Below are 22690 nucleotides of genomic sequence, written 5' to 3' on the forward strand. Positions count from 1 at the left end.
TCCAAGGTCCAGGAACCCTCACGACGTCAGTACTGAAAAAGACTTTCACGGCTGTTTGGATGTGATGTTTTTTTGTTTGTTTTTTTGCAAGAAAAGACTGCGGGTGATGTCACAGACGCTACATCCAGTCTTTACATAGAGTCTCTGTACAATATATTGTTCGTTATCGTCATCGCGGTAACATTTGACAGTGTGGTATTAGTTCTTTAACCGAAGTAAAGGATCGGGATACTTCTTCCACCGCTGGTGTTATGATACTAAGGAGGCGTGTTTTACTTCACAACCAGGAAATGAGTCCGTGAGAAACGCTACCAATAATAATAATAATAATAATAATAATAATACATTTTATTTATATAGAGCTTTACATGGTACTCAAAGACACTTTACAGTAAAACCAGCACTTACAACACAACAAAACAGATAAGCAATAAAACCAACACATAAAACAAGCATATTAAAAGCAATTAAAAACAAACGTTTGTTTTTAATTGCTTTTAATATGCTTGTATATATATATATCAGCCCCTAATGAGGATGTGACATGGATACAGTGCCTTGCAAAAGTCTTAACCCCCAATGATGGGTCCCCACAAAGATAGTGCCAAAAACCTGTGTGTGTGTTTGTTTGTGTGTCTGTGTGCAAAGAATACATAGAGTCAGTGGGGGTTTACTGGAATGATTTGAATAGAAGTACACAGAAAAAGTACAAAACACAGTCACATATGTCCCTCATTGATTGGTCGTTGCTTGCGCGTAGTCGTTACTGTCGGTGCTGTGTGTCACTGTTTGCTCTGAGGAAACATTCTGGATGAAATGCCAGAAAGTCCTGTTAGGAACAGAGCTGAGTGGGCCGATCACAGGACAACAAACAAGCCCTCCCCATCCATCTGTGTCGACAGCAGCAGGTTGCTCAACTCTGATCTGACCTATCAGACGTTTTCCTGCAGAGTCACAGGTTCCTGCTTCAAAATGAGCTGACGGCAACGTCGGAGAAGCATTCAGCGACGAGTCTTCACACGGAGCAAGGACGACAGAAAACAAAAGATGGAGCGACTCAACGCACTCATCTGTCTCGGCTTGATTTGTGTGGCTTCAACTCTGGTGAGTCCAATCACAAAGTGAGATTTTTTTGTCTTCCCGTCGACCGTGCAACTTTGTGTTTTTCCGGGTCGAAATTTCAACATTTTCTCATTCTTTTTCTACACTTTTTCTCGACGTTTTTGTCGCTATTCTTCCAATTTTATTTGGTCACTTTTTTTTGCCGTTTTGTTTTTATTACATTTTTTGTTGCTTTTTCCATTGTTATTTTTTTTTTACAATCTTTTTGTCCCTTTTTTTAAACAAGTTTTTGTCACCTCTGGCAATGTTTTTAATGTGTTTTTTTTTCTTCACTTTTTCCGATTTTTTTTTCTTCACTTTTTCAGATTTTTTTTTTCTTCACTTTTTCAGATTTTTTTTGAGTCACTTTTTCAGATTTTTTTTCTTCACTTTTTCAGATTTTTTTGAGTCACTTTTTTCAGCGTTTTAAAAAACTTTTTTCCTGCGTTTTGTAGCTTTTTCCAACGTTTGTCACTTTTTCCAACGTTCTTTTGTCATAGTTCTGATATAGAAAGTTTTTATAAACGGGTCAGATTTCGGGTCAAACGGGTCAAAAAAAACATCTTTACAAATGTCTTTACAAATCATGTTTTAAGCTATTTTCATTTTTTATGTATTTAAAAAAAACGTTTGCCCCATTAAGCCGTTATCCAGTAGTTATCAAAACAAAATTCAAATAAGTAGTTTTCCTTTCTTGTTTTTACACAGGAGCTCATTTAATTTATTACATACATACACTGCTTTTCAACCTGTGTCTTACTAAGTTGTTTAAACTAGGGCTGTCAATCGGTTAAAAAAATTAATCTAATTAATTACAGATTTTCGTCTGTATGCAAACATCAATATGGAATGGATTAATCTGCGTTAATTTTTTTAACGCGTTATTTTTTGTCAGATTAATTCATCGAAATGAACGCGTTATTATTGACAGCCCTAGTTTAAATAGAGGAAATAGCACCGCTGACTTATGAAATCAGTCTGTTTATAGCCTGTACATAACCTGTAGTAATAGACACTCCTACAGACACATATCTATATATATTTATATATCATTCATACCTTGCACTCTTTATATTCTGTAGCATATGTTATTTAATCACTGCTTAAGCACTTCTGGATAGACGCTGACTACATTTCGTTGCTCTGTACTTGTGACATGTGCCATGACAAGTTGAATCTTGTTGAATCTTGAAATGGAAAGCGTTGAACAGCTTATACGTATGAACGAGTTTACCTGTAAAGGTTAGATCGGGCCCAAAAAAATCAAGCCCGAGCCCGTGCACGTTGTGTCCGAGCCCGGCCCGGCCCGACACATGAACTGTAATTATGTAAAAAGGTGCGATATTAAAAAAATAGACCTGTTATTATTTGAATAAAATGTATTGAAATGAAAAGTCCTCATCACATAATGTTTGGTTTCATATGTTTCTCTTTGCTTTTTTTGTCCTTTTAGGTTCTCCTAAACTAAGCTGAAATTAGAAGTACATCCTAAAATAACAAAAAATAAAAAGTTCTTTAAAATGGAGGCCTATAACCAACAGATTCTCACTCCCATCTCGTAAAATAGGGACCCTTGGCCAGGTGCCTTTGGCGTAGTTATTGACGCTAAAAGTCTCCTTTTTATCGCTCGCTTTATCGCAACGTGCTGGGTAGGACAAGCAGGACAAGAAATGGACACAAACTCCCGGTCTCCTGGTTGAAAGTCCTGTGTTGTTTGACCCATCCAACCCCCCCCCCCCCCCAAACCTGCCTCCCTACACGGAATTTCGTTCTTTCATACTACTCGCTACCGTTGTCTCTCTTAACCCCTCGTATTGTCTTCCCGTCGGGCCGTGTACCTGGTTTGCGCTCGATGGTGTTTTAAGCCCCCCGACGCCGACTTCAAGGCACCCAACCCTACACCTAACACACCCAACCCTAACACACCCAACCCTAACCCTAACTCACCTACACCTAACCCCAACCCTAACACTAAAACACACCCAACCCTAACCCTAACTCACCTACACCTAACCCCAACCCTAACCCAACCCTAACACACCCAACCCTAACACACCCAACCCTAACCCTAACTCACCTACACCTAACCCCAACCCTAACACTAAAACACACCCAACCCTACACCTAACCCAGCCCTAACACACCCAACCCTAACCTTAACACACCCAACCCTAACCTTAACACACCCAACCCTAACCTTAACACACCCAACCCTAACCTTAACACACCCAACCCTAACCCTAACTCACCTACACCTAACCCCAACCCTACACCCAACCCTAACACACCCTAACCCTACACCCAACCCTAACACACCCTAACCCTACACCCAACCCTAACACACCTACACCCGGTCAATAAAACCTCATTTATATGAAATTATACCTACATTTCGAGTAAAAAAAAAAAGAAGAAAAAAAGCTGAAATTATGAATTACTTGACTATTTCGACACTTTGACGCTCTTTTCGTTGCTTCTTTTTGGGCAATTTTGAGCTTTGTTGGACGGTTTGAACGCTTTCAATGCACGTACCTACCTTCTGTCCTCTGGTTTGCCTGTTTGTAAAGCAAAAAGTGTAAACGATCACCTAATTCTGCGTTAATATGACGTCATCTTAAAGCGCTGCGGCGCTGCTGCTCTGCCCGGTGCGTTCTACGCAGACACCTAAAGGGGGATCTTTGCGTCGGTATCCGACGCTGAGAGAAGACGCTGACCAAGCGTCAGTGTTTTTTACGAGTTGGGAGTGAGGACGGGTTGCTATGAAAGACCCGCACATGCACTCGGACTCATCCAGGAGACGTAAACTGTCTGTCTGTCTGTCTGTCTGTCTGTCTGCAGGCCCAGGTGGTCGACCCCAGAGGAGCCCGACCGGTGGAGCAAGGCACCCGATCCGAAACTTGTGCCACGCAGAGGGAGTGGCCTTTCTGCTCAGACGATGAATGGGTACAGCTTCGATTCATCCCATCAGTTTATGATCTCGCTCTATCTAAAATGATTTCTTTCAGCAACCAAAAACAAATGATTTTTAGTTTTTCTTCTAAGCTGTACCTTAAAGGGATAATTCGGATGTTCTTGAAGTAGGGTTGTATGAGGTACTTAACCACAGACGGCCCTTTACGACGGGGAACTGAAGCCGTTATCGCCGCTCTCTTCAAAGCCACCAGACTCCTTTGACTTCATTTAACCTCGCAGAACACGGGCGTTGCTGCTCTACCGCTGCCTCCATCTGTTAGGGTTGTCGTTAGGGTTATTGTGTGATTTTTTTTTTTTGTGTTTTAAAGGGTTAGTTCAAACCAACTAACCGACGGAGGCAGCGGTTGAGCAGCAACTCCCGTGTTCTGCCAGGTAAAAAAAAAAAAGACTTTTTGTCAAAGGAGTCTGGTGGCTTTGAAGAGAGCAGAGCTTCAGTTCCCCGTCGTAAAGGGCTGTCTGACAGCAAGGTAAAGCGCTGAAAATAGTCTGAATATAGCGTCCACTTAACCTAATATAGATCTTTTTTAAGAAGATGGAGAAGTATCTCACACAACCACACTTCGAAACATCTGAACTCTCCCTTTAAAATGCAGATGAGGTTGTTTTTAAGTGTGTAAGTTAAAGTGAGCGAAAGCCTGTGAAGTTAACTGCCCTCCTCTATCCCTCTCCCGTCCTCCATCAGGGCTCTAAATGCCCGTCGGGCTGCAGGATCCTGGGACTGATAAATAAATTCGACCACGGCGCGCTGAAGAAGATCGAGAAGATCCGCAACCTCCTGGATCTGAACAAAGCCAAGCACCGCTCGGCCGATCAGGTGTCCAAACAGACCTACGACTACCTAAAGGACAAACTCACCCTCGACTCTGGTTAGTGTGAGAGAGTGTGTGTGTGTGTGTGTGTGTGTGTGTGTGTGTGTGTGTGTGTGTGTCTGTGTGTCTGTGTGTGTGTGTGTGTCTGTGAGTGTGTGTGTGAGTGTGTGGGTCTTTGTGTGAGTGTGTGGGTCTTTGTGTGTGTGTGTGTGTGTGTGTGTGTGTGTGTGTGTGAGAGAGTATATGTGTGTGTGTGTGTGTGTCTGGGTCTTTGTGTGTGAGTTTGTGTGTGTGTGTGTCTGGGTCTTTGTGTGTGTGTGTGTGTGTGTGTGTGTGTGTGTGTGGGTCTTTGTGTGTGTGTGTGTGTGTGTGTGTGTGTGTGTGTGTGTGTGTGTGTGTGTGTGTGTGTGTGTGTGTGTGTGTGTGTGTGTGTGTGTGTGTGTGTGTGTGTGTGTGAGAGAGTATATGTGTGTGTGTGTGTGTGTGTGTGTGTGTGTGTCTGGGTCTTTGTGTGTGAGTTTGTGTGTGTGTGTGTGTGTGTGAGTGTGTGGGTCTTTGTGTGTGTGTGTCTGGGTCTTTGTGTGTGTGTGTGTGTGTGTGTGTGTGTGTGTGTGTGTGTGTGTGTGTGTGTGTGTGTGTGTGTGTCTGTCTTTGTGTGTGTGTGTGTGTGTGTGTCTTTGTGTGTGAGTGTGTCTGTGTGTGGGAGTATATGTGTGTGTGTGTGTGTGTGTGTGTGTCTGTCTTTGTGTGTGTGTGTACTTCCTTTCAAACTCAATCGTAACCTAGTTTGTAGGGGTGTAAATGATGTAAATGTTATATCACAATATCATATGGATTCTTAGGACATCGATACTATATTTACTGATATCACAAAGTCTATCACGGTTTGATTTCTGCGACTGATACCAGACTACATGAGCCCATTTACAGGGTTTCCACGGAAGTCTAAAATTTAAAAATTATAATTTTAGACATTGTCTTCTAGGTCTGTATTAGGACTACAAATGACACCAACATCATCAGCTTTAGAGTTCTTTCTGATTGTACCACAGCTATGGGGAAGTGCATTGAATTTACGAAAATAAACTACTCTTTTCAACAAAAAGAATAAATATGAAGTGGGAATTTCAAAATAAAGGCGCATCTTAAAGATGACCACATGTATCGATATTTTCACTTTTGTATCGATAATGTCGCATCATGAGAGCTGAATCAATAGATCGATCCAGATCGATGTATCGTTACGCCCCCTACTGGTTTGGTGTTTACAGACGTAGAAATTCACACTAAACTTTTAGGGGATTAAAACAACTCTGCAGTCCTCCCCCTTTAGCTGTACAGAGTTCTTTTAGCGTCTTTTAGCTCTTTGTTTTGGTTTAATGGCTAACGTTAAAGTCCTCCTTTCTTCCCCGAGATAATGATAACAGCTACTACACCCTGGCCCAGACGCTGCGTCAGAGAATCTCGGACATGAAGATCAAGATCGACCGCCAGCTGAGGATCCTGACCGCCCTGAAGGATCGAGTCAAAGACCAGGTGGTGGACATGCAGAGGCTGGAGGTACGGAGGCACAACAGGGACAATAATATATGCTTATACGTTAGGGCTGCTCGATTTACAAAAAAACCCAAACAAAAGCGCAATTAGTTTTGGTCCGTCGAAATCATGATTATATAACACGGTTACTCATTGACTTTTGGAAAGATGTTGCATTTATTGAAGTTAAAAAAAACAGTTTTAACAGTGAAAACACCTTGAACTGTGACATTTCCTTTCATACTTTTTCCCGTTCGAACTTTTTTTATTTCATTTTCATTATTTTTATTTTATCAGTTAATCGTTGCACACATCGTAACCTTTTCATAGATTATATTATTTAGTATTTGTTAATGATGACCAAGTGATATGTAAACCTTTTGTAATTCATAAATATATATTATTTGGATGGCTATTATAAAGTTGCAACTTAGCAGCATGTTAAAAAGCTGTTTTCTCTGAAATGATACCTTCCTTTTTTATATAATTGTTTTATACGTAACAGCAGATGTGTGCTACATAGAGCCGGGGGGGGGGATGAGAGCGGGCGGGACAGTATGATAATCACAACTAAAACACAAGATTCACTCTCAGCGGTTTCTGTGACATGAGGAATACTTTCAGAGTACTAAAAAATATACACAGAGCTAAAGGATCGTAGGCTCTGAAAGTGATCCCAACAGTATCGGCCTCCACTGTTGTCTTTATAGTTGTGGTGTGGACTCAGCCATCCACTCGAGTTAGATTTTAAAACCTATACATTTATAGTTATCGTTATAGTTATCATTCTTGGTGTGGACGGCCCTTTAGACGGCCCTTTAGACTTGATGTCCCCAAGGGGACATTCTTTCTGTGCTATTGTGGTTGCGATGCGTGTGATTTTGGCAGCAATGTTGCTTACACATATGAGTTGTACCCGGTTTTGTGACAGAAAGCATGTTAAAGAAACAGGTGGAACAGTAATGTAAAGAAGGATGGGCTGGACAAAACAGTAGGAGGTTTATTCACTTCCAGAGTTTTGACAGAGTTGGTGGACACCAACATTTGCTAAACGGGAAGCTTATTTTCCGACTCCTTGTCTCCTCTGTCAGGTGGATATCGACATTAAGCTCCGTTCCTGCAAAGGATCCTGCCAAAGCTACACCGAGTACCAGGTGGACCGGGAGAGCTACGTGGCGCTGGAGAAACAGGTACGGACCTTAACTTTTGATTGATTTAACTTGAACGTAAAAGAAGACAGAAAAGGTCATAAAGAAAATATTACACAAAATAGAAAGCATATAGATAAATGACAAACACTTGATAATATATACAGTATGTATTATTTTGACTTAGTACACACTTATTTAATCCCAGCCCTTCTCTGTTCGTCCTTCGTCATTGTTAATAGGTTTACAAGCTTCCTCAGTCACAGCTAACTCACCCTTTGAGTAATAATAAAGTAATAATGCCTTTTTGAAATAGAAATGTAAAAAAAAGAATACATTTCTCTTTGGGACAGAATATTATGGACAAACCGGCCAAAAACAAACCTTTAAAAAGTCAGTAATATGTACTTGTGGTCTGTTTTAGCGACCTTATTTTCACATATTGTGGTTTTAGAGCGACAGCTACCCTGGAAATCCAGAGTTCTCGCGGGAGCACAATTGTAATTTGCTCAGCGGGTCACTCTGGTATTCAGTAATGATGCTCATTAACTATGCCCTTGTAGCCTTGTGCACCAATCACATCGCTGTATCTGATATAGGCGGGCCAGAGGCGAGCTAAACAGATGATGCTGCGACGTCCAAGTCATTAGTAAAAATTGCAAGATGGCTACGGATGAACACCAGCTGTTTGAAACGGCTTTGGCCGCTACAATGAACGAGTTAGACTTGGCTTTTTATCTAAAAGAGGAATGGAAGATGGCACTCCAATCGTTCCTTTGAAAGAAGGACGTTTTTGCTGTTTTGCCGACCGGATACGGCAAGAGTTTAATCTACCAGTTAGCTCCTCTGGTAGCTAAGAGTTTAATCTACCAGTTAGCTCCTCTTGTAGCTAAGAGTTTAATCTACCAGTTAGCTCCTCTGGTAGCTAAGAGTTTAATCTACCAGTTAGCTCCGCTGGTAGCTAAGAGTTTAATCTACCAGTTAGCTCCGCTGGTATTTAAGCGTATGGGGCTCTGGATACGTCACCCCGTGTGTTGTTGTGATTGGTCGTTGTGTTATCCAATTGCGTGCAGTGTGCCGCCCCTCGAGTTGGGCCATTTTTATTACTCATTGCCAGACCCTTAATCTTTCGGATTTGGGTCTGGATTTTCAGGCTGGTTGATGGGTTAAAATGCTTTGCATTTATCACACCCAAAATCCTCTCCCAGCTTTAATACAACTGGTCCCAAAAATCAAGTTGTGCATCATTCGGTTTGGTAATCAGCCGCTTTCTGTTTTCTGTCTTGTTTTCCCAGGTCAGCCAGCTGGACTCCCAGTCGGCTCAGAACATCGAGTCGGTGGGGACGCTGTACGTGATGAAGAGCAGGCCGCTGCAGGACGTCCACGTGGACAGCATCTACAAGTCCAAGGATATCGGCAGCAGCACGGCAGGACAGCAGAGAGAAGACATGTTCCCCGAGGTGAGGAACACTTTCGGTTTAAAATAATCCTGCATGCTTTTACCTGATAATTCGAACATAAGCAACGTCGTTTCTAGAACCATGCTCTCACTTAACACTCTGTGGTCTAAGGGCATTTTCTCTCTAATACTGTATCTGAAGTCTCTTTTATATAGGCCTTAGTGGTCCCCTAATACTGTATCTGAAGTCTCTTTTATATAGGCCTTAGTGGTCCCCTAATACTGTATCTGAAGTCTCTTTTATATAGGCCTTAGTGGTCCCATCCATCCATCCATCTTCATCCGCTTATCCGGGGTCGGGTCGCGGGGGTAGCAGCTCCAGCTTAGTGGTCCCTAATACTGTATCTGAAGTCTCTTTTATATAGACCTTAGTGGTCCCCTAATACTGTATCTGAAGTCTCTTTTATATAGACCTTAGTGGTCCCCTAATACTGTATCTGAAGTCTCTTTTATATAGACCTTAGTGGTCCCCTAATACTGTATCTGAAGTCTCTTTCCTGAAATTCAGCCTTGGTGCAGAATTACAGCCACTAGAGCCAGTCCCACAATGAGTTTTCTTTAGGATGTGCCATTTCTGTGTCTGTAGCGTAGTGTGTGTATGCATCACTATGTGTGTGTGATTTTGCCCAAGAACAGCCATTCTTTTAAGATGACTGTTCTCTACAGTACTAGTAAATATTCCTAACACCTGCTCCCGCTAAAGCTCTTTGTTGTTGTTGTTGTTCTCTCTCAGGTGAGGGCAGTCCAGTTGGTCCTTGAACAGGAAGGCTCCAGCTCCTCATCCCCGGCAACCATCTCCAAGGTCCCAGGTACTTCCCTCTCTCCTTCTACATCCTCATCATCTTCTTCCTCCTCCTCCGCTTCCTCCTCCTCCTCTTCCTCCTCCTTCTCCTCCGGCACGTCCACTAAATCCATCACTGAACTCGGAGGACGCGGCGACACCGGCGGCGATTTCTTTGGCATGGAGGTCGGCCAGCCCAGCACGGGCCACGTCACCACCAAAACCGTCTCTTGCAGCCGCAGCCTCCGCAGGACCATCGTCCACACCAAAACCGGCCCGGTGGAGAAGGTGGAGGAGGTGACTGAGGGAGGCCCCGAGTGCTCGGCCATGACGGACACCACCAAGGGAGGGTTGGGCGTCCTCTTCCCCAGCCTCAGCCACACATCCTCCTCTTCCACGTCCTCATCTTCCTCTTCTCTGACCAAGACCGTCCACACCGGCGGCGCCAAGGGAAGCCTGTTGGATACCAAAACAGAGTTCGGGAATCCATTCGGTGCGGACACCGGGCTCGACGTGTTTGTCGAAGGCCTGTAACAATTATTACATTTACATAATTGTCTAATCACCATTTTCTTTGTTAAACCGCAATTAATTGCTAACATTAGTCCTAAGAGGTTATGACTGTTGATGGTAATTGTCAATTTTATGATAGATACACAAATCTAATGTTTTATGATAATAAACAGGCGTGGTTTACTTCATAGGCCGTGTAGTTGTGTTATTACATTATCTGGGTCACGTAACAGCGATATAGCCAATTAAGCCAGCTTTAATTTGTTTGAAAAAGTAATACATAAATACGTTGGTAACACTTTACTTGAAGGTATCTACATAAGAGTGACATGACAGTATCATGAACACATGACACAGTCATGACACATGAACCCTAACCATAAATTGTCATGACAAAACTGAATGACTATTACTAAAAGAAGCGTTATGTCATAAACGTTCATGACTTGTTTATAATGTTTATGACACGTTCATGACAGTGTCATGTCACCCTTATGTAGATAGTGTAACCAATATTTTTTACTACTCAAAGAGACAATTATATTGTTAATCGCAATTATTTCCGAGACAGTTAATTGTACAGTTACGTTTTGGAATTGTTACAGCTCTACTTGATACCAAAACTGAGTTTGGAAATCTGTTTGGCGCAGATACAGGGTTCGACATGGGCTTGTTTGACACGGGCACCGCAGAGGACGACCTTCCTGATATCCACGCCCGGAGTGTGAAGACCGTTGTTACTGAGCGCCAAGCCGATTATATAGGAAAAGGTACCAAGACATCAGACGTGGAGTAAAGCTGAATGGCCCAGAGCGGCACATTCCAGCAAGCCAAGCATGCTTTAGCATCTGCTAGCTAGCCTTATGTACCAGAAATACGAAGTGAACACAGTAATTATTTTGTTGTTTATTGCTAGAGTTTAAGGATTTTTCACATTCAGTGTGATGTAATTAACTGTTGTTGAGGTATTTTGGGCCATTGTGTAATCCCAGAAAAAGACTGTGATGAACTTTTAGGGCTGTTTTTGTTTCGTAACAAGACAACAATTCAAAAATAAGAGAGGACATTTTTAGTCCTGCTGATATTTCAAATGCAGATTGACGAAAACGGGTTGAGTTTATTGGGACAAGCTTTAGCCATCGTTGCAGTGAAAGTGACTGTTAGCACCCTTATGACTGGAGTACATTTCAGCCATCAGAGACAGAGTTGTTTCTGCTTGTTACAAGGGCCGTAGCCACTCTTTTAGAGGCCCCAAGGTTGTGTTTAGGGACTGCAGATGGAAAAGTAGCCAGTAGTCTTTTATGTTGTTTGTTTTTACAGGGTTTTACCTACCCTTGTAAGCCTAAGGTGCAGCGCCCAAGCCATTTTGGGCACCACTTAAGCCGAATGAATGTAAAATCAACGTGAGCATCAAAACTATCTAGCTTTTCCAACGTTTAGACACAGATATGCATGTTTTCGTTACTGAAAAACGTAACATTTTCTTCAGGGATGACCCCTAAACGTGCACTAAATCTTCCTTGTTCTTAAAGCAACACTAAAGAACTTTTCCCGCTTCGGTCCCCCTACAGGTTGTCACAATGTCATTGACATTGTCCAGTTCATTCAAACGACAGATCCGCTACCCGATCTGGCAAACTCGCATAATGTAATGTAGTGGACAGTTCCGCTTTCAACCTGTAGAGGGACCGAAGTGGGAAAAGTTCTTTAGTGTTGCTTTAAACCATGTTCTTTGACAAATACATTTACTAATGTTGACATTTGAACAAGTCCCAAATCCGCCAACAGAAGCCCACTCACCTAAAACACTTAGTACGTAGAGACAAAAATGATGAAACTCAATCTGCATTTGGAGCATCCTGCTGGAAAGTGGCCGTTTTTCTCACTGCAGTAAATTTCAGCTAGCTGAGCCAAAGGCGGCGCAAGCTAACTCGCGGTCTGCGGTGTGCCCCTCTCTGTCCGCAGATTGTGTCGAAGCCCACCAGAACCACTTTAAAGGGGAAACGAACGGCCTGTTTAAGATCAAACCCGGCGGCGCCGACTCGGCACAGGTAGCGGAGGTTTACTGCCAGCAGGAGGGGCTAATGGGCGGGTGGTTGTTAGCGCAGCAGAGAGAGAGCGGCGCGCTCGGCTTCAACCGCACCTGGGCCGAATACCGCGACGGGTTCGGATCGGTCGACGCGAACGGCAACGGGGAGTTCTGGCTAGGCAACCAGAACCTCCACCTGCTGACCAATCAGGGGGAGAGCATGCTGAAGGTGGAGCTGGAGGATTGGGAAGGGGGCGTAGCCAGCGCCGAGTACACAGTCAGGGTCGGCGCGGAGACGGAGGGGTACCCGCTGCACGTGTCCGGATACACCGGGGACGCCGGGGACGCTCTGGCGATGCCCGTTTCTGACACGCCGTCTCACAACGGGATGAAATTCAGCACCTTTGACAAAGACAACGACGTTTGGGAGGAGAGTTGCGCGGAGAGGTACGGCGGCGGCTGGTGGTACAACAAATGCCAGACGGCTAACTTGAACGGGGTTTATTATAAAGGCGCGTACGACCCGGAGAAAAACAAGCCGTACGAGATTGAAAACGGAGTCGTGTGGGTGACGTATAAACCGGCCAATTACAGCCTGAAAACTGTTAGGATGTTCATCCGACCAGCTGCTTTTTAATTGGACAAAATATGCAGAAAACATTCATGTTGGGGGATCAAAATGGGTAACAGCAAAGTATCTCGATATTTGCCGTGGAAGTACTGTATCGATACGCGGATGTCGAGTATAGAGCTTTTATTACATAAGTAGAACATGAGAATTACATTTTTGGAGATGAACAAACGGAGAAATGTATACGTTTGGGGACATCATTTGATTTGTAAAAAAAAATAGGTAATAAATCGCAGAATATCGCAATATGTTTGAAATCGCAATCGTCTCGTGACACGAGTGTGTTTATAACGCCGTATCGTCTCGTGATTCCCACCCTTGCAAAAATATACACATTCATACACTTGTATGAGTTTCAACCCAAAGATACAACAAGGCACGAAGCAACCTGATATAAGACCTAGAGATGCAAGCACACTCTGAGGCTGCAGGTAAATATTTGAGGCCAAAAATCAAACAGACCTTTAGACTGTTCCGATCTGTTCTGTGAATCATTCTGAGATTTCCAAATCATTTCAAACAGTGTCGCCGTGTGTGTGTGTGTGTGTGTGTTTGAGTTGATTCTTTGTGTCAGCACTTTGTGTCAAATGTCATTGACTTGTTTAACTAACCTGTACACAGCGATGCCTGAACTCTGCTCAATCAATAAAGACTCAATGTTCACTTCACCTGCTGTGGTTTCTGCCGTTTTTTTTAAAAAGAAAGTCTAAATCACAATTCATTTCAGGGCGCCTGGGTAGCTCACCCGGCAGAGAGCCTGCGCCCATCTGTAGACGTTCACTCCTCGACGCAGCGGCCGCGTGTGCGACTCCGACCTGCGCCCCTTTGCTGCATGTCATTCCCCTCTCTCTCTCTCTCTCTCTCTCCCCCCTTTCATGTCTCCGGCTGTCCTATACAAATAAAGGCCTAAAGTGCCCAAAACAAACACCCATTTCAGATAAGTTTGTCATTCAAACACGTTAAGACATGAAGGAACCAAGCAGCGTACACAATAAATAACATTCACAATGTGACAGCTCAAATAGACCGTCTAAATAATAAATACAACTTATAAGAATTAGAACAAATCATTCCAGGCCAAAAAAAAAAGACCGAAAAGTCAGTTGTGAATTAAGACATTTTCCTACAAATCTAATGTACAGGTCTGCACACTTTACATTAGATCATATCTACTGTAGGTTATATCTAATGTAAAGTGTCTATAAACAGAAATACATACCCCCCCTTTGAAGGTTTTCATGTTTTTTAAGATTATTTTTTGGGCGTTTTTAGGCCTTTATTGACAGGACAGCTGAAGACATTAAAGGGGAGAGAGAGGGGGGGAATGACATGCAGCAAAGGGCCGCAGGTCAGTGTCGAACACAAGCCTGTTGCATCGATGACTAAACCTCATATGTATATATATATATATATATATATATATATATATATATATATGCGCCTGCTCTACCAACTGAGCTATCCGGGCGTCCGAAGGTTTTCACGTTTTAATGTTTTAAAAACATTGAAAAAAAGATAACCTGGCTTTTATTTTTCCCCCGGCAATATCAAAGTGAGTTTTTATTTTTCATTGCGAACCACTTTGTGACATCTGGTGCCATATAAATAAACTTTTAATTTGACATATTCAGCTTTTAAAATCATTGAATTGGACCGTGAAACAAAAAAAAACAACTAAAAACACACATCAAACGCATCTGCCAAGCTGATGTTTGACCCTTCCCATACTTATTCTGGGTCCTTCGTCGCTGGACGTTTGCGTCATGTTATGACTGAACGTCCACCTTAACCAATGTTCATAGCAGTAATTAGGACGTTACTTACAAGGGGATGTATAGTCATTTCAGGCAGTTAAATGTGTTTGACAGTGACCGTTCTTGCCTATCATGTATCAAATAACAGTATTTTTGGAAAAAGCTACTTTTTTTTTTTTTATGATCAGCGGCCACCAGGTCGCTTAACCTTTAAACAAATACATGCTGTGAATTGTATGTTTGGTATGTTGTTAAAAGAATTTATTGTTAATCACAAAAGAAACAAATACATGTAACACAACTTGTGTCAGAATTCACCGAATGTGTAACATGGAGTTATAGACTCATAAATACCGCAAGCTTTACATTACGTTACCAGTAAATGTCACATTTGAACATATTTGTCCGTAGATTTGGCGTAATGCGCGTGTGTGTGTGTGTGTGTGTGTGTGTGTTTGAGGACGTGCGTATCTGTGTTGATGAAGCAAGAAATGACATTCATTGCACTGCGGCTACATGTTTGGTTTGTTGTCTGGTTCGATGTTTGAGTTTCGTAATAAATGTGAGACACATTTCAGAGAACTCTGAGCCCACTCGGGAGGGGGGTGGGCCCCCCCTCGGGGCAAAAGGGAGTTTATTGACCCCTCTTTGTACAGTACATGCATCCTGTTTAAAGTCCCATCATGCACCGAGCAAAACGCAGACTACTTTTAGCAGCATTTCAGTTCATGTTTTTGCTTTAACGCGCACTACTTAACGAATGGTGTCACAGGTTGAAACGTGTTGCTCCCCACCCAAACAAAGAACCCTAAGAAGCACTTTTCAATGACCTCAATTCTTATTCTTTGTTGATATGATCCTGCAACCAGTCAAAATCTATTGAGCAGTCAGTGCTGTTACAGTAACGAATGGAAAGCACAATGTTCAGGGCCATACAATGTGTTCATCGTACAGTATACAGCCTACAATGCACTGTACTACAGCATACAATACTAGAAGGGACAAAAATCAAAGGAGTAAACGTTATCAATGTGCTTCTTCTTGTCTTTGGGCTGGGTCAGGACAGAGCACCTCGTCGACCCTCTTGTCCCATACGCACTCGTCCTCTCACATCGTTTCTTCTATCCATTCTCAGACTTTTTCCTTCCCACCTTCAACAACCTGTTTGCTCTCTGAACTGGCTTATGTTGGTTGTGTCACATTTTAACTTGTTGCTCCCCACATCAACAAAGAACCCATAAAAAAAAAAAAAAGACCTTCCAATTACGTCATCCCTTCTCCACTTTACAATTGCAATTCCATCAAATCCCCACTAACTCATTTCCACACAGTAAACCAGGACCCCGGAGGGTCCGGTGGGTAAACCAGCCTCGTTTTGTAGGCAGCATGGGGGATTTTAGATCCTTTTTAGGGGGGCTCAGGCCTATGTTTCATCTCAGCCCCCCTAAAAAAAAAAAAAAAGAATGATAAAAATCAATTTTAGAGCTTAAGTGAGTGTGTGAACTTGTCAGTTGGTGACAGAGGACAAACAATGGAACGTTTTCACAGCAGACATTTTGACTTGTCATAGTAGGAAAACAGCTGAAATGAATAACTTTGATTATCGGCTAATGAAATTACTGATTTAGCAAGGGGAGGGGGGATACGCACTGTTACTGCATCACATTCTCATTAGTGGGCTGAGCCCCCCTAAAGGTCTGATCCTAGAATCGCCCCTGGTAGGCAGTTTGTCCGTTTTTCTCACGGAGAAATAAAAATTACAGGGACTCTACCTGGGAGGAAAAGAGCCATACAAATAAAATATACAAATGACCAGCAGAAGAAAGACTCATCCCATTTTAATGAGATGAAATCATTAAAAGCAGTTTGGGAGTCTGAATCTTTAGCCCGGAATGTAAAATTTGCATTCATGTTGGATCTTCATTTCAGTTTGTTAAGTCAAATAATTTGAAGCGTTTGTGGGGTTTTTTAAGCTATAAAACGCTTCCATGAGATCTTTGTCCTCTCCAAAACTGTCTTACAACGTACCACTACTACTACTACTACTACTACTACCACCGCAGCAGCATCATGTTTGGTTTAGAGCTCAGTTGAAGACAATCTAGTCTTTATCGGTGATCTTCCACTTCCAGGATTGCTCCGGTGCCGCCAAAACAACTTCCTTCCAGAGGCCATTTTGCAGAGGCACCGTGACTCCGTCCGGCGTTTAGCACCGCCCAAGACGATTGTGATTGGTTTAAAGAAAATGCCAATAAACCAGAGCACGTTTTTCTCCCAACCCTGAATGCCGTGTGGACTAGCCAGACCTTCCTCCGCAGCGCTGTGGAGGAAGGTCTGGCATTAGGAGACTAAAGGTGAACTGACCACAGTGCTGATGTTTGTGTGCAGTTTGTACGAGGCTGAAGCAGCAGAATCAAGATGGCCGACAGCCATACATTCACACCCCCACGTTCAGGAATCAACGCTGTCGAGCGACACCAGACGCCGCTGCTCTGTGTTCAGACGATGACTGGGTGAGAAACCAGTATTACACACAGTCATTTAGCCATAACTCTGTTTTCTCAGAGCGTGAAGGTAATTCCAGGAAATGTGAGGGGAGCTTTTTTTAAGCTACAACAGGGTGTTAAGTTGCTCTGCTAACAAAGAATTAATCTACCAAAAAACTTGAAATAAAACAATAACTCAAAGCTGAAAACTGGGTTTCCTTAACTTCAACTTCACTTTGTGTCCCCGAAGGGCGATCAGGTGTGCAGCAAGTATGAACACAAACAAGACACATACATACAAGTTGTACACACAGTCCAACTGGAACACAGTACAAGGACAAATAAATACCAGTACAAGGTGCATGGATAGCAGCGTCAAAGTAACCTACATAGGGTAGGAAAAAGTGCATCAGCCCACAAAGTTGACACAATATAAGAAGGTATCTACATAAGAGTGACATGACACAGTCATGACACATGATCCCTAAGCAGTGTTATATACCCATGCTCCTAAACACATTCTTAGATAAAGAGATAAATAAATCAATTCCCTCTGACTGGGAGTACAAACGTCACTTTGCTCCTGCAATCTGGATATTTTAGTTAAAGATAAATGTCTAAAAAGTAATATGAGATATGCCATAACGCTATTTTTTATATATATATATATATACATACATACATACATACATACACACAGACATATATATATATATATATACATACACACATATATATATATATATATATATATATATCACACACACACACACACACACAGACATACATATATATATATATATATATATATATATACATATATATATATATATATATATATAACAAACAATAACAAAGACAGGAAGTAAGCTAGACAAGACAAGGGAGACAAGACAGACTACAAAATAAAACAGGAAACAGAACATAACAGAAAAACAAGACTACCACAATAAGACGGAACAATACCAAAACCCTGACAACTCAGTTCTGCTTTTCTGCTGCTTTTAGTATTCTGCTAAAATTACAACAATTTGCTTGTTGAATTTCAAACAAACTAAAGAAAAATCATGTCCAACACTGTTTTATTGAACAAATTGAACATTAAATTGGAAATAAAAGGTAGTTTTCTACTGACATTTTCTTTCAACTAACACCAAAAATCTCTGATTGCCTTTCGTGATGTGTTTACTGCGCCAGTTGATATCGCTATGACGATATTAAAACGATATATTGTGCAGCCCTACTAAAAAGTCCAAAAGACTAAAAAAAAAAAGAAAATATATTTTCAGTCTTCCTGTTCCTTATTTTATTGCTATAGTGCTTTTCTATAACTGAGAAACGACTTCTAGCACATGCCAGAAATGTAGTATGAATCCAGATATTGGTCTCCAAACCATGTCTCCTTTCCTATTGGACAACAATGTGGGAAAGGTTTCCATTGGCATTCATTTCGGGGCAAATTAAGTTCATCGGCAGTGATGGAAACATAACACCAGGGTGCACATGATCATTCTCGCCCCTTTTTCGGTTCAGCATCGGAATCGTAAAAATCCTAACGATACCCAACCGTATCTGCAACTGATTATTTTCAATGTCGATTAATGTGTTGATTATTTTCTGGATGAATGGATTAGTTTGGTCTCTAAAATGTCAAAAAATTGTGAAAAATGTGGATCAGTGTTTCCCCAAAAAGCCCAAGACGACGTCCTCAAACGTCTTGTTTTGTCCACAACTCAAAGACATTCAGTTTGCTGTCACAGAGGAGAGGAGAGACACTAGACTACACACTAAATATTCACATTTAACAAGCTGCAATCAGATCAATCACAAGTTTTACTGTTTTTTCATTGAAACAGAAAGACTCAAACCGATTAATCGATTAATCTCTGCAGCTCTTAAGATATGAAATAGAAGTAACCACCGTAACATTTTCACTGGCCTCCATGCTGCTTTCTACTGTTTACTAACCCTGTTTTCCGAGGTGACACACCAGATATGAAAGAGAAAGGTGTACTCGTCTACTGGCAATGGGAGATTAGTCATCTTCAATTCATTTATCGGGTATTCCCACATTTAAAACCCCTGCAAATACACTCTAACTTTGGTGGAAAAGGGTTTCCGATACATTATTACACCTGTGTTCCTCTCCAAAGGTTTCTAAATGCCCGTCTGGCTGCAGACTGCAGGGTTTGATCTCACAGATGGCGAGCAAGGCGGCGAGGAAACTGAGGAAGGTGTGTACAACAGTGAAGATGTACGAAGACGCGGCGGAGAAGTCCATGGCGACGATGACACACGTCTACGGCTACGACCAGCGAGTCGTCGTCAATACGCTCGGTAAGACGGTCTGTTTTTTTGGCGTCCGGGACCAAAATAAAGACAGGGTTGATTAAAGTAACGCTGGCTGATTAACAACTGCATTCGTCTCAAGTGTCAGAGCGGACGTTCGTGGAACGCGCCCAAGGGTTGGCCGGGAACCTCACGTCGCTACGGAAACGGTCGTCCCGGCTGTCCCAGAAACTCGTGGAGCTACACGGCATCGTCCGGAAACAAACGGAGGACTTGTATCGAACAGAGGTGAGCTTTAAGAACATTAAACTAGATCAAACCCTTTGTGTGATATCACAGAATTTGACGTTTTTTGGGACATTTTGCCCGTTCAAATGAATGGACGGAATGTTTGACAAATTCAGGCATTTTCAACTGCTATCTACCCATTCAGGCTACATTTACATCGCTACGTTTTGGTTTAAAAAGGAATATCTTCTGCTACGTTCCCCCCTCTCATTCCCCCTGCTCTGGCGTTTCCGAGCCCCTTAACCCGGAGACATTTGGAAACACTTTTGGTTTGTAATCTACGGGGTTGTGTTGCTCAACGGCCGCAAACGGAGACCTTTGGCAACGCTGACGCCAAGGTTTTACGCCCAGTATACCAGAACCTTGATGAGATATTTTGGTTTGGGCGTGTTAGTTAAAACAGAGATTAGTTCTTCTTCTGGAGCTAAAAACACTTGTGTGCACGGAGATCACTTTTGGCTCAAAACTCCGCTTAAAAACCAAAACGTAGCGACGTAAATGAATATATTCATATATTCACGTAGAAACTCCATTGAAACTTTAAAATGTTCCACATCTGTTGTACATTCTGGGAATTATTCAACTTTCAAATCCCATTGAAACTTTATGAAATATTCAAACTTTTTCGTGGCTTAGTACAAACGCCCTTCCGACATTTTTACATTAGTGTGCATCGGATGAAATGTTCAGATTCAGAGTGAGGGACTCGGCTGTACATCCCTTGTTATAATAGTATAAAAGTCCACCACACTTTAAAGGGGAATAATATAATGAGGGTTGATTTACGACACCAGGTGGACATTGACGTGAAGCTGCGAGCCTGCTACGGGTCCTGCCTGGCGGTGTTACCGTTCAGCGTCGATCATCTTGGCTACCAAACGCTTCAAGCGGACATGGACGAGACGGACCGGACTCTCAACCAGAGAAGGAAGGCCGCTACGCCTCCTGAACACATCCCACGTATCAAGCTGCAGCCTGTAGACGTGAGCCCGGCGGCGTCCGCAGAGTACAACAGCATCCCAACGGTCCGAGGAGAACTGTTGACCCAGTTTGAGGACCTCCGTGCGAACCGGGTCGTTCTGGAGCCTCTGGATCCCGCAGAGCTGGACTGAGGCAGATTTGACACTTCACAATGGAAGTATAGGATGGGTGTTTCTTTTCCTTTTCAACGGCACTTTGTAACTTGGGTTTGAAAGGGGTCTATTCAAATAAACACAATCACTGATTTTATACATTTTCTTTTGAACACCATGCTCTTTTTTTGTGCACACTTACTGTTGGTAAATGTGAAAAGTCCCTTTTTCCGGTGTTCTTTTATCTATTGTATCTAAACTACGTTCTTCCAAAAGTCTAATTGAAGCATTTCATTTAAGTACATTTTATTTTGACTGTCTGTGTGTCACAAAGGTTTACATATTAAAGCTGTAGTGCATAGTTTCTGTCGGCACGTCCACATGATACAAGCTATTCGCGATCGCGCACACAGTTGCTAGTAGACACGGAGGACACGGAGGATTAAAAATGTCACCGGAATGTCACCGGACGCCACAATCTTCTGGACCTAGCCATACTGAGAAATATAGAGAGAGTTGTGTGGAGCTGATAGTCTTAATTAGCTTTGTAGCAACTCATTTGGCAACGGCTCTAATGTAACATAGGGTGACCAGACATCCCGGTTTGACCAGGACAGTCCCGATTCTGAGTTGCGTGTTCCGAGTCCCTACAAAAGCCTGTTGGGACGCTAAAATGTCCAGGTTTACACCAACCACTACGCAATTGTCCCGGTTGTCGGCGATTACATAGCCGACGTGGTCTTATTATTGAGAATGAGGAGATGTCGCCAGATCATTAACTAAACCCATGTAGAAAGACGTTTTAGTTTAATAATTAATAATAATAATTAATTCGTTCAGTGCCACGCAATGAAACATACCTTTTCACAATATTTTTCACATGTCCAGTGGATGCATTTTCCAAAAGAATGCTTCTGAAAATTCTGAAAAATAAAGTTGGTCCCACACGAAACTCACTCAATGTCTTTTAATATTATTTCTTAGATATGTAGGCTACATACCAAGAACATTCATGAATATTAACTGAGATACCCCATTATGTTGTGTCTAATCTGTCTGTGTCGATGTCTGACCTGGGCTGGCACATGTTCACGTTAAAAAGCGTGTGCGTGCACGAGTAAATAATAGTAGTAAATAATAGTAGTAGTAGTAAATAATGTATGCATTTAAGCAGGTTTTAGGGACAACTGTACTGTAATGTTTTTAGGGGAAAATGTTGTAACCCCTCTCACTTTTCACCGCCCGTATTTGTCAACCAAACATTAAAATATCAAATAGTTTAACCAGGTTTGTTAATGAAAATAAAATCCATCTTCACCAATTTTGACAACACAGGGTTGTTGATCAGCACAACTGTGGTGAGTTCTTACTTTGTCTTGCAACCAAATATGCATCTTTACATATTTCCATGATATTCCATGGCACATAATATGGTTTTATTTTGACATTCCTAGCGCAGGAAAGATTTGAGTTTCCTGTCCATGGGTTTTCAGCAGGTATGTATGTACGACTGTGGTGAGTACATTTTCATTTCTATAATCCCTGAAGTGTAGTGAAATAATAATCAGACAGAAAGTAGGTTCCTCAATGTGTTTATTGAGTAGTGGAGGACAATTGACATCAATTCGTCCTAGAAGGGAACACTGAAGACATCACACATTACAAGAGAGGACATTTTACAACACATTCACGCACAACCAGTACAGTGTTTCTCTTTTATCTGCAGGCATGACAAGTTTATTTGACATCAAACCATTTCTTATTTTACTTTATTTTTTCACTTTATTTTTTAGGTCAACGCTGCATGTGCAGATATTATC

At 42.1% G+C, this 22690-nt stretch overlaps 1 protein-coding gene across 2 annotated transcripts; it reads left to right on the forward strand.

The window, feature by feature from the left end:
• The first annotated feature begins 331 nt into the window (after positions 1–331).
• Positions 332–21808, forward strand: LOC144534091 (fibrinogen alpha chain-like). 2 transcript variants are annotated; one of them, XM_078275790.1, is made up of 11 exons: positions 332–1104; positions 3940–4044; positions 4757–4940; positions 6298–6443; positions 7511–7609; positions 8863–9027; positions 9760–9835; positions 17123–17247; positions 19374–19557; positions 19652–19797; positions 20592–21808. In XM_078275790.1, exons 1-11 carry the CDS (start codon positions 1048–1050, stop codon positions 20907–20909), a joined length of 1605 nt encoding a protein of 534 aa, XP_078131916.1. In that variant the 5' UTR covers positions 332–1047; the 3' UTR covers positions 20910–21808. The 2 variants fall into 2 exon arrangements, with proteins under 2 accessions (XP_078131916.1, XP_078131917.1); XM_078275791.1 differs by lacking the exons at positions 17123–17247; positions 19374–19557; positions 19652–19797; positions 20592–21808 and adding exons at positions 10977–11090; positions 12286–13642 and having other exon boundaries at positions 1033–1104; positions 9760–10300.
• The last annotated feature ends 882 nt before the right edge of the window (positions 21809–22690 follow it).

The sequence above is a fragment of the Sander vitreus genome, chromosome 19 (genome assembly GCF_031162955.1).
Source record: "Sander vitreus isolate 19-12246 chromosome 19, sanVit1, whole genome shotgun sequence".
NCBI lineage: Eukaryota > Metazoa > Chordata > Actinopteri > Perciformes > Percidae > Sander > Sander vitreus.